Genomic DNA, 13850 nt, shown 5'->3' on the forward strand with positions numbered 1-13850 from the left:
CGCATCAAAGTCGCGTATCACCGAAATTCGGTTGTCAACAAGTGAGATACGAAGTGAATTCTTAAAGATCGCACTGCAACATTTCCACTGGTACATTACAAGCTACTGTTTTTTAACCCCCGACGCAAAAGGACTGGGTCTTAAAAGTTTGACGTGTCGGATCCGATTTTAATGCGTTTTTTTTTCAGTCGAAAGTGTTCTTAGCTATTTTTGGTGGAAATCGGTTCAGGTCTTCAAGGTCATCAAGTCGCTTGTTAGGTGTGATAGAAATGTTACACGCTCAGTTTGCTTGCAAGCATATGTGGGATCTCACAGTTGAAACACTAACGTCTTCTGGAACCACTAAGCTGGTCTGCTGTTAGGGCTCGAAGATAGGAGACATAATCCTTGACTGCCTTTTAGTAAACCCATCCAGTTTGGACTCCTTGGGTTTGTCGTAACTAGTTCTCTTTATGTTTTTAATTGACGAGGACCTGATGCTGGAATTCTGGAACCTCTGGTCTGATGATAGAGCTCGAAAGTAGGAAACGCTAACCCTTCTCTACCTTTTAGTAAACCCATCGAGTTTGGGCTCATTGATATTTGTATTTATTGAATTAATTTTTCTTTAAATTTTTAAACTATCTGAACCAATGTAATTATATGTAAAAGGGTATAACATAACATTGTAGTTCTTTTTTTATCATACAGTGAAATTGACTATATAGCTTAATTTATTAATTTACTCACAACTGATATATTTGCTCATTTCCTTAGAATAAATACGCCAAGAAGCCGTATCAAAGTGATACCTGATTTTGTGTAACACAAGTACATAGAGGTAGTAAATATATACGATTATATATTAAGTATTAATTTAAATATAACTGTTTTATTAATTCCTACTATAATCAAACCACCATTCAAGTCTAGAATAGTTGAATTGTAGGTCTGTAAAGTATGTCTTATATAAATCTAAATAAATAAAATATGTCTTTTACAAAGAATAGCGAATTACATTAATTGAACTTGTGCGAATTTTGGCGAGTAAATATGAAAATAACTCTAATTGTCTTACACCTTAGGGTCGTAGGCGTAACGCAATTAATATTATATTCTCATCTCTCAGCAAGTGACACATTGGGCACAAATAATTTGTAGTTGTAGTCAGTAGAGTTGTGTAAGGCTATATTGGCCATCGTTGGTGTAAATATGAAAATACCAAAACTATCCTTTGAGATATTCACTGTGGTACCAACTTCTAGCTCTTTGACAACATTAGTAGATCTTTGAGTAAGCCTGTTTGGGGTAACACCCATTCATCATAATATCATGTATCATCATCTAGCGTCGATTTGAAGGTTGACCAAACTAGTACAAATACAAGCGTAAGGAAGGAGGAAGGTGCATTGCTCATGTAGAGAATAGTCAAAAAATTTACGATGCCAATGTTTATTAGTGTTGGTTACCATTTGCAGGATGGCCAAATAAACAAATGGTCCTTAAGAGAATGAGCTCAAGAAAAGATGTACAGTCGGGGTAAGAAAAGGTTCGTCACCTTAAGATCTATTTTTGTGTGCTCAGTATGAGCGATGATCTCCTTGACCAATTGAAAATAAAACATTGCGTCGTAATCATTTTATGTTTAGATTCAAAGGGTACTAAAAGTTTAATAATAAAGGAAAAAATTTGAAAACTCACGAAGGCTTTCTTACTCTGACTGTACAAAGACGATCCAATCGCTGAGAAAGTGAGCCCTTCCAGATAGTTATTCAGTAGCGATTATAAATAATAACACAAAAAACTAGTATGTACAAGTATGTATATGACAATAATTTTGCATCAATAGGCATACCCATTCAAATCTTACGATAAAAAATAATATTTATACTTAATAGAATTTAAACTCTGACGCAGCGCACGAAGGTTCATCATCTCTTATCTAAACATTAAAACAAAAAGTACATAATAACATCGTGCGAACTTGTTACATCTTATTTAAAGATGGCGTTTTTCTTAAACGCTTATGAAGTCTTAATATTTGAGACTATAATGTATTTTCCTGCTTCTGTTTTAATGTTTTCCTTGAGATTATGTATTTTATTCGCTATAAATTGTCATTTAAATGATTTAATTAAAGCAATTAATCATAATTCTATGTTATTTACGATTAAAAATTATTAATTGTGATGTATTGAAAATCTTTGTTACTTTCTCATCAAACGTAGACTTATTATTATTTGAGTCATTTGCTTCCCTATCAGATCTTTTTAGTAGTTTAATTGCTTTCATAAAATAGCTATGTAATATGACTGAATATTCCATGGCTCTGAGATTCTTGACTTTAAATTTAGGGTAAAGTTAACGGATTTCAGTGCTTAAGGTTCGTAGATATCCCGTAGGACCCGGTTCGTTCCTAAGGACTCTTGAACTTTTATAGTTTCATTATCTTAAGTAATTAATTGTTATAAGTAACCCGGAGTCTCACCCAACCCTATACTACTAAGTTAAAAATAGTTATAAGAAAAATACACGACTATGTCAAAAGTAGTATGATAAAATTGACAATTGTTTTGTAGTGTGTTTGTTTTGTTTTAGAAGATCATCTTTATGAATGACACTTTTTCTTTAAGTTTTTTTTTATTTAAATAATCAATATTGACATCAACAGAAGTACATTATCTCAAATGTTTAGACACTTATACATTTTATTCATCGTAAACTATATAGTTATCTAAATGATCTATGGAAAAACCATCTTTAAAATTTTAATACATTTTTATAGACTACACGTTACTATGATCATAACGTTTTATTTTCTTAGAAAATGCTTCGAGTTACGGTTTCAAACTTGAAGTTAATAAGTTAACAAAATAAATGTAGTTAATTTACATTAATGACTAAAAATATATATAATTTTTTTATTTCACTTCAATCAATCAATTGTAGTAAGATGAAAACTACAAAATCTAAAAATTGAAAGTCATATTTTTTAGTTTATTGTACTGATACGTTGCTATATTTTAGACCTGTGTAGTATTCTTTAATCTACTTCGATTTATTTCTATATGTTAATTCATATTAAATGGTATATTTAACGGTATCAAAAAACAAAAACCATCAAAGAAAATAAGAAATATATATTTATATAATATTTCAACAACGACATGCACATTAATGAAAATGTGAATAAAACTTAATTATTTTGCTTGGTTAGCATTTTTTTGCTTTTATTTCTGAAATGATTATACTGACAACACTAAGATCATCGATAAATAACAAACAAAAAAAGAAAATCGATTAAGAAAAATGTACTGTACTATTTTGATTTACATAATATGTTCTATATTACACGTGTCTAATTCTAATTCGTCATCATTGTAATTCATGTGTCACATGGGCATCCATTTGTTGCCTAATAAGATAATTCAGTAAAAATTAAGAAAGAGTATTTAAAAAATAATACAATTCTTTTTTTAAATGTTTATCCAATAGATTATCAATTATATTTATTCATCTGTTAAACTAAGTCAAACAATAGCAATGAAATGAGCATGAGCAAATGAAATAGTATGGGTACATTAAAAAGAGTGATTACGTTGATGAATGCGCTAGCGTTAAAAGAATCATGATATTGTCAATTAACATTGTCGTTAGTTGTCTAAGCACTTAAGGCACGTGTACTTATAACATTTTACGTCCAGCCACGGCTTATCCACTCGCTCAGGATTCGATTTCACACGTGACATTGCCGAAATATTCTGTGCCCTCTGGCACAAATAAAAGCCAAATAAAGAAATATGAATATAATATATTACTTTTCTGTCAAAGAATTTTCAGCCGTAGTCAATGGTGCCTTAGAAAAATATAAAAGAGTTGACCTAATATCTATCCGGTACTTTGTTCAGAGAGTTAAGAATGAAGAGAGTGTATATTTGCCCATAGTCTTGTGATCAATAATGTCTTCTATATATATCATTGGTCAGGAACGACATTTGGTCAGATGATCTACAATCTACATTTTTATTTATAATTCCCTTAAACTACACCTTGTCACTAGAAGGCAGTCGATGGAAAGACTGGTTACTCGCATCTCTCCTGCTGGGCGCCGTAGTGGGCGGCTGGGCGGCGCTCCGTGCTGGCCGCGCAAGCCGCCATCAGGTGCAACGTATGCTGCGTGATATGGAACAGCTCAGGAAAGCCGAGATGGCTCTCGATGATATGCAGAAGGAGCTCGAGAAAGCAAGATTGGAACAGGTAGGGGGTCGAGATTTAAAAACCGTTTAAGTTACTTCAAAGTTTTCATATGATTCAGGTGAATGAATACAGCAACATTTGGTAGAAAAATTCCCATATTTTTTTCATTTTCCTATTTAAGTGATGTCAAGAAGATATGAACTCTAGATTTTTTTTTCTTAGAGCAACATCAAAGTCAAACTGTAGAACCTAGAAAACAGTGCATATTAATACCGATCGATTTGAATTGGAAATGTTATTTAAATAACGATAAACGTTTGGACGTTTAGCACGCACGAAATTATAATTTAATAAAAACAACAGAATCGAGGTTATTAATATAAAAAAGAATATTTTATAATTGTAGTATTGTGACCGATTTGTAATTTAATTTCAGGAAAATGTGACTACTGAGAAGAAGAATCTAGAAAAGAAATTACGAGAAGCTGGCGACACGCCGCTTTTGAATTCAGCCTCGTCTGATCTCGAAGTGACGCAACTGAAAGCTGAAATAGAAGTAAGCCTACTGTTAATTTACTTCATGAAATTATTTATTTACGTAATTAAATATCAGGTTCTATGAAAACTACTACTACTGAGTACTATGAAATGCTATAAATTTTGTGATTTTTGGGGCACGAATTCCAGTTGTCTGAAGGAATCTGATTCTCAGTTTATTATGACCATTAAAAAATTTTGCTTTATCTAATAGAATTTTTCATTTCTTTTTCTACGAATTCATAGATGCTTAGAGGTGAGCTCCGTCGAGCCGAAGGAGAACTCGAAGATAGATGCTGGGCTCCTCCTCCAGGACTACAGCAATGGCTGCAACTGACCCATGAGGTGGAAAACAGATCATACTTAAGAAAGAAACAGCAGGCAGACGGTCAATTGCAACAAGCAAGGGAAGCGGTAAGTCTAAAGTATAAATTATTAAGTTTGATTTTAATAAGCAATATAATATATACAAGTAAAACATATAAATATACATATACTAGTTGCAAAGTAAAGTAACAGCAGCTTCAAGTTCTCCAAATCCATTCAATTAGGACGGACACACATTTTTTCCATATGTGTCGATTTCTCAATTTGATTTACAGAATATGTATGCAGATGGACACATTAATCTATGACCTGATGGCAAATATTCACCAATGCGCTTAAGATGTTATGACCCTTGTGCCTGTATTTTACAATAGAACACTGGCTGACACTTCAAAATGGAACTTTAAAATAGCAATACGTATATATTATAAATGGGTACCTATCGAGAAGTTTGCACAAAGCCCTACCACCTAGCACAAATGAATTACATGTATAAATAAGATAATTTTGTAGTGGTATCGCTAAAAGATTTACGATTAAAATTCATGCGTCCTAATGCCAAATCAGCCCTAAGATTACAAATAATGAATACATCATTAGACTAAAATGGTTATTGTTTCAGTGCGAGAAATTGCGTAAGAAGCGATCGAGTTTGGTTGGTGCGTTCGTGTCTACGCACGGGAAGTCGATAGACGACGTCGATCGCTCCATCGTGGAGGCGCGCACCGCACTCAATGAGGTCACGCAGGAGTTGCAGGTAGGTCGCCGTACGCCCATGGGGTCAAAGACCTATACCTCGTCATATCTGCTACCTAGCCATTATACTGCCCCATTAATTCACGCTCCAATACATTACAATGTAGAAGTATTTATCACCAATATAAATCATGTATTTTTATAACCTTTTGTGTACACGAGGCGTGCGATTGGTCAATTTTATTTCACTGGAAGATATACTCTCGAAATCTTCTGATCCGAATTTCGTCTTCCGAAAAGTTATTTCATGTTTTCCAAAGTTCAGACTAATGAACATTATGATTATATGAGTGATATTGCATTCAATTTAAATACTTTGGTTTGGAAATTATAATTTCGTGTATTAAGTTAAGGCACTCAAATTTATATACTGCACTCCTAGTTTGTGAATAGCATTTATAAACCGCAAGGTTTTACTCGATCGAATCTAATATTCATAAATTGTTTTTCTGTGCAACTTCAAGCTATCTAGAGCTTTACGGATTTGACGTGGGTAAGAGTGTCGAAAAATATGAAGTTAGTATATTTTGTTTCATTGGTGTATGTGTCTCGTGTCGTGTATGTTGAAGGGAAAACAGCATTTTCAAAAATATCGACGATATAATTCGAAAGCCAAGCTCGAAACATCTGGTACTTGTTTTATATTTCTTTTATGAGGCTGAATTACTGCTACCTCTTAAATTTGGATAGAATTCGGTATTATAAAAGAAACAATGAAACAAGGCGACGACATACAAGAGAGCAAGATGACGTTTTCACAAGAAGTTATTATGTATTCATTTAGTTCTAGAATTGGTATTATCATTTTGCACAATATATAATTAACTAGAAGCAATAAATAGCAAAACAATGAGTTGTCAATCATCAACCACATAAAATACTTTATGTCCTATTAAATACTCAATTAAACATTGACAAATTATTACGATTTAAATACGAAACATAAAATTGAAACAAAGAAAATTCAAGTATTGATCAAAAGGTGTCCCTCAAGGTTTTATGCTGAGGCCATAATTCTTTCTCGTTTATGTCATAGACAATATTATAGAAACAGATGATGATGAATGTCTAAATTTAATCAATATGATTATATTTTTGTCCAAAACATTAATTTTGCATGATATATTTAATTTATATACTCTAAATACTTCAGTTATGAGCGTACTAAGCGTAATACAATGTTTATTATAGGAACGAATGCATCGATGGAAACAAATCGAGCGCTTGTGTGGCTTCAACATAATCAACAACAACGGCTTACAGTTCCTCGAGAGCACTTTGTATAGGACTGCTAATGGACGACAAGGGAGAGGTTCGTTAACAATATTTCATTCATTAGAATGCTTTTCAATGCTATCAAACGAAACCGTTTGAGGTGGAGGTTACTACTGAAATTGGAGATGATAAACAGTTGGTTACATTATAATGATAACACTTTATAAAGCTTTAATTTATATATACTAGTGGTCTAAATTAATATTAACATACAAGCTTAAATATATTTTTTTATACTTTTATTTTTATGAAACATACGATATAAGAGCTAAAACTCTGCAAAACTTGGTCATTATTGGCAATAGGAGGAATCGTCGAATAATGTGAAAACACTTAATGTTATTTATTTAATGTAATGATAACATATTTAATTAAATATAATTTTGCAACCTGCACCCCTCCCCTGCGCTCCTCACTTGCACCACCCCCTTACATACTCTACCCAATTACTATCCCCACACTCACTGTACTCATCCCCCCCACAAAGCTTCCATGACAATATTAAACTCAAGCTAAATAGTCACACGCAATTTTCTAGCAAGTGCTTCTCAGTCAAGACTGTGAAATTATGGAATATCATGCGTTATCCGATACTCTTATATTAATTATTCATTTGATTATATTTATTTATATATGTATATAATTTAATTATGTATATATAATATATATTTTTTATAATTATTATATTGCGTTATTATTTTAAACCCATTCTATCTTATGATCCAATTTATTTTCTAAACTTTTTCCTTGTTTCTTTTCTCTTGTTCTTCAATTTCTGACACAAACGTATCGCTTGAAATATATGGCCTCCTTTGCTTTCGACCTGCTTTGAATCCTGTGCTTTAACGATTAAATATATTTCGTGCTGATGTTTACCTAATACTGTAAAATTTCTAATAATTCCAGTCCGTATGAGCAGTTCCCAGGATGACTTGAGTGTAGGCGACGATACGTCTCTATGCGGTTCAGGTAAGCTCGAGGACAGTTCTGTGTGCCACGACCATATCGACTAATGTTATTTAGTGTATTGAAATGTACGCACGATCATACGTTACGAAAACTGTAATATACATTGTATTAGAGCTTGCTAAGCTAGGAAAAGAACGTGACTTTAAGAAAGTATTCACAAATAGTTTTCACTTTTTTTTGTACGATAATAAAAGTAACAGCCTGTAAATTCCCACTGCTGGGCTAAAGGCCTCCTCTCCCTTTAAGGAGAAGGTTTGGAACATATTCCACCACGCTGTTCCAATGCGGGTTGGTGGAATACACATACACACTAATCCAAAATCTTGGGTAAACCCCAAAAATACAATTTTGTCCTTCAAATAATTTAAACACGTTACACGTTCTTAGTAAGTATAGTGCTTGAGCGCTTTAGGATTGCTCGTATTTGCTGGGTTATAATGTTCGTCAAAATCCTTGACGATTTTTACAAGGAGGCTTATTATGCTGCAAAATAATGACACCAGATGGCGTCGCTACATTGACATCCAAACACCATGCTTTTGTGTAATGTATCATATTTATAAATATCAGTGAAACCATCACGCTTCCAAAAGATTTTATTCAAGCTTCTACTGTCTCTAGTATCACGCTACTCAGGGCCCCAAAGAAATCTCCATCTGCCAATGCCAGTACTTGGTTGTTTGGTATAGTGGGGGGGAATGTAGAGCGTTATTGTTATGGGTGAGGGTAAATTTGGGTATTTTGTTTGTCTAAAAAGAGTCTCGTTCTCAGATTTCAAGCCACTTTTGTTATAAAAGAATTGCTTTAATTTATTTAAATTTAGAATCTCATTTCCAATGAAATCATTGATTTAATTTTATGTAATAATTTGTGTGTAGGAAGACGAAGGTAAAATATTATCAATGAAAGAAATGGGGCAACCGGACGGGGGCGAGAGAGAGACAGATATAGAAACATTGTATTGAGTGGATGATCTAGAAAGAGAGAAATATATATTTATATGCTTCTATTTTCAAATGTTAAGTATCGTTGTGCGTACAATTCAAATGTTTGTAAAGCATCACAGATTATATTTACAAAGCTATAAATGAAAATAACTTATGTATTATACTGTTACGCATATATAGGGTGCTCAAGTTAATTCGATTTTGGATTGGATTGGATAAAAGCAATCGGCTGTATTTGTTATTTCATATTATTAGTAGTCAAGACATTAGCTTGTTTTGAATGCACTAGAATTTTATAGCCTGTAATAATTTTTTAGATGTTTTTACTTTGTTCTAATTAACTTATAGCTTTTTTAATTATTTTCTAGTTAAGACTTGTAAACACACAGTAGGAAAAAGCACACATCAATTGTGTTTTAAAAGATAATGTGTACTTAAATTATACACTACTTAAAAGAAACAAAAAAAAATTAAAAGGCTGAAAATAAAAAAAATATTTTATATAATTGGTAAATTAAAATTATTCGTACCGCAATATAATGTCGTTTTTATATTATATTAAATCACTAACAAATACTATGCATAGTAACATATTGGTCCAAGTTAGAAAAAAAAAAAAGACAATCTATTATGTATATAAATTTATTGGTTTATTTACTTTTTATATAATATAATATCAAGCTCAAAATATGTGACCAATTATTAGCTCAGTTGAGTAGCTATATTATTAGATTTAAGTAGATATACAATATATTTTTTATAAATTATAACATAAGATCTTCACATATATTTTAATAACATTTATAACAAAACAATGTGATTGATTTCATTATAAATAAAATGAAATATTAATTTCTTAGTCATCTGGCTAGGTTTGGATTTAAGTGAAAAAAAATCGAGTTCCTTTATAATTCTTTTTGCTGGTTTCTTTTTGTAAATGTCCCTTATTTTAAATTAAAAAAAAAAACTTATTACGTCATCTAAGATGATACTTGATAGTTATCAATTTTAGTGTTTTTAACAACTTCATACAATTCTATAATAAGAGCAAGATTATGATTCCTTGATAACTTGCATGAGCAAACAACTTAGAAAAAAAATTAGCATGCTAACATCTGACCGCCCAACTTCAATTGCGAGTATTATTCCTCTCTGTTGTGACTGGGTTGAATTTGATGTCAAAAAAAAAATTCTGATGCTGACCGTACAGTCTTTGCCCCAACTACCTTCATTTTTGTAAGTTTTATATGTAATATGTAATTAAAGTTATTAATTAATCATTTCAATCAATTCGATCGAGTTAGAGCATTTTGTCATGTGATTTCGTTTATCTGAAATAATAAATACTTTTTAAATAGAACGCTTCAAATGAAGTGTGCAGTACAAAATAAGTCTCCAAACACTTTTGTTTATTGTAATGCGTTAGAATATAATATTTATTTTGTTACCATAGATATATTTATAATGTATGTATAATATCATTAGTATGAATAAATGATTTATCAAATTCCATGTCATCACAATCCGTAGGAAGCTTTCAGGCTAGTAATGATGTCATCTGACGGTAAAAAGCATGTATGAAATAGTCCTACTTTTTTTTTTAAACTACATTCAGCTTTGGGTGTGGGTTTCTTTAGCTTTGTGCATGTTATCTGTAGTTGCATATCTTATTTTCTGACTATATTAGGATTTAAAACAGTTATCATTGCCTTGCTTCATTTACATTTCATTTTCATTTGTACTGTATATAAAAATCATCACCCATAATTATATAAATATGTCATATGTAAATTAAATGCAAATTTCGAAACTTTAATAGCAAGCTGTGTATATAAATAGTGAACATTTTTTAGTTAATCAGTGATATGATAAAAATGTTAAAATTGTACTAACTTTATATTGATTTTTAATCGCGTTTTTGTTATTGCCATACTTTATTACAATTTTAATAAATGCTACAATGAAATATCAGTAATTACTTGATGAATAATTATTATGTTATTTGATAATCAAATAACTTTATAAATAATGTTACATTCAAAATTGATATGATTCTTTTTTTTTTTTTTTTAATAATTTACAATTTTTTTTACATGCAGTATTTCAGGGCAAATTTGAAAATTACTTTAATCCAATCCTACTGAATCGTTTAAGTTGAATTTTTGCTTTACACACGATACTGGTAACAATCCATTCTAGTATAATTAATTTTATTTGTTCTAGTAAATTAATTAAAACAAATTAATGTAATTATTTTTATACCAATTCGGTAATGCAAAATTTATCATATACATAACTTAATATAAACATTTCATAACATAACGGGGCTACTATACTTTTTAAGTTTTAGCAAATTTATCTTTGCACGTTTGAAAGCTTTTGACGATTGTGATTTTGTTTTATTTTTGCCCTTTCCGGCTTTTAGTATTGCAAGTTCCTTTGATATGGCAACATTTAAATTTAAAGGTAAGAATTTGTATTATATGGTTTTACTAGCGACAGCTTCCTTAGTCGTAGTATCGGGGATAATTTATTTCATACATGCTTTTAATACTGGTGTATATAAAGAATATTTTAACACATAATAACTTAGTAGTAAATATTGTATAGCGATTGTATGTGTCTATAAACAAGACGTTGTCTTCTTCTATCGAATGTCAAATTACTGATGTTAGAAAGAGAGGACCTGATGTTTAACTCGTTCGCTGTACAAAGTTTATGGTTATGTATAAAACATAATTAGATATAAACATGTAAGTTCGAAGGCGTATCCTCCATGTTGAATGATTTTCGGCGTGCGTTAGTATGCGTTAAAGACGTTCGTGCTTACAAGATATATTGGTGTGCGTGAGACGACTATTTGTAACGTCAGCAAAAAAATACTTATCATATAATTTAGCATGGAAGGATTTGCCATCATGACTAAATATATAAATTTTACAGTTTAACTTATGCATGTAAATAACGGTAGTTTCAGTTTATAAATGGTAGGTAATTTGCTTAATACTGTTCACACGAATGTAACAAGAATATAAATAATCATGACAAAGATTATTATCGATGTTGATTTATAATTATAATATTTATTTAAAATAAAATTCTAGTGACGGAAACGTTTGGATGGCGAGAGGATTCGTCTGGCAGTGAAGAGCCTGATGCACCACATTATCCGTTAGATCTAAGACTCGCTGAGGCCAGGCGAGTATTTTTATATATCTCTACATATATATATATATATATATATATATATATATATATATTATATTAAATATCTCTATCAATAGGCTATTTGACAATGCGAAAAATAAACTATGAATCATTGTAATCAGTGTATATTATTTAAAATGGTTATTTACTAACAAAACTTGAATATAATATTTAATTTATTCAAAAATCCATCAATAAAAATGCATTTTTTTCAAACGTTCGTCACGTGACACAAAACGCTCCTGATTGGCCGGGCTTATGATGAAGTCACTTTCTTGTAAACTTTGCTTTTCTGCTATATGTAACACAGATTAAAACACAGGAAAGTGACGTCACTGACCCAATTGCAGCGCCATATTGTCCAAGTAGCGTTTTTGCGCGGTATTTAAATATGGAATTTTTAATGATATTTTGCGGCAAATATGTACTTCAAATTTAAAACACAACTTTTACTGGGTTCCGAACCAGTCAAATAGCCTATTTCAAATGTAGATTGTAAGTTTAAAGTAACTTTAAAGAGTAACGCGATAGGACTAATTATTTGCACAATATTAATTACTTTTTTTATATATATAATCGATCACAATACTTTCCCTATCACTTTTTTTGGCATCACTTTAACTAAAATTAATTATTTTCTTCCTATGTCAATTAATTATATAATAAAATAAAGATATATTTCATTATTTTACAGATTACAATTAGAAGAGAGATTAGCACAAGAGGCGAGAGAGAAGAGACAAGACGAGAGGCGGGCAGAGGACAGGAGGGCAATCGACGAACGCACGAGGAGCTCCTACAACGATGTCAGGAAGAGTCCGACCGACGAACGCAGGCGGGACCCCGTACACTTCGTACTGGGGGGCGACAAGTGAGTGGAATATACATTACTTCTGCTTACACTTATACAGGGTTATTGGGGATTCCACTTCATTCATTCATTCATTCCGTTAGGAGATGATAACAACACAACAACAACAGCCGGTAAATTTCCCACTGCTGGGCTAAGGCATCCTCTCCCTTTGAGAAGGTTTTTGGATCATTCCACCGCAGTCTTCCAATGCGGGTTCGTGCAATACACATGTGGCAGAATTTCTTTGAAATTAGACACATGCAGGTTTACTCAGGATGTTTTCCTTCACTGCCGAGCACGAGAAATTGATATTCAGTGGTGTTTGCCGGGGTTGGAACCCGCAATCATCGGATAAAATGCATGCGTTTTAACCACTGGGCCAGCTGGGCTCTCATCTCTCTCATATGTTAGGAGATGATAGGACTGCGTTGGTATTGATTCCACATAAGTCTGTGTACCAATCCTGTGTTGCCCTTTTTTATATTTTTTTTAAGATAGGAAGCATATGTTTGCTTTCCATTGATGCATGCCACACAAAGATTAAAAACACTAGAGTTTTATTTAATAACTGTCGCCATACTATTAGTGCCATAAGGTGTTCAAGTGGCCAAGTCGACGATGCCACAATTTCTGATATCCACAAAAAAAAATGCGTTTTTTTGCTCATATGGTGTGATGAGTCGTTGTCCAAGTGTCAATCACCAAGCTGAATTCTGACTGAGGTGCAGACTTCTTGTCCTTTTCTGACTTCTCATGATGAGAATTCCTTGGTTTGATAATGATAAAATTTCCAGTTTTTTTTA

The 13850-nt window shown here is 31.9% G+C and overlaps 1 protein-coding gene across 1 annotated transcript in view; it reads left to right on the forward strand.

Moving 5' to 3' along the window:
- Positions 1-13850, forward strand: part of LOC124538069 (stromal interaction molecule homolog) — a 53457-nt gene that overhangs the window by 37948 nt on the left and 1659 nt on the right. Inside the window, exons 6-13 of the mRNA XM_047115073.1 lie at positions 4040-4236; positions 4613-4732; positions 4960-5127; positions 5663-5797; positions 6988-7108; positions 7978-8040; positions 12092-12185; positions 12889-13065. Of these exons, the coding sequence (XP_046971029.1) occupies positions 4040-4236; positions 4613-4732; positions 4960-5127; positions 5663-5797; positions 6988-7108; positions 7978-8040; positions 12092-12185; positions 12889-13065 (1075 nt within the window). The remainder of the gene's footprint in view (positions 1-4039; positions 4237-4612; positions 4733-4959; positions 5128-5662; positions 5798-6987; positions 7109-7977; positions 8041-12091; positions 12186-12888; positions 13066-13850) is intronic.

Source organism: Vanessa cardui, chromosome 19 (genome assembly GCF_905220365.1).
Source record: "Vanessa cardui chromosome 19, ilVanCard2.1, whole genome shotgun sequence".
Classification (NCBI taxonomy): domain Eukaryota; kingdom Metazoa; phylum Arthropoda; class Insecta; order Lepidoptera; family Nymphalidae; genus Vanessa; species Vanessa cardui.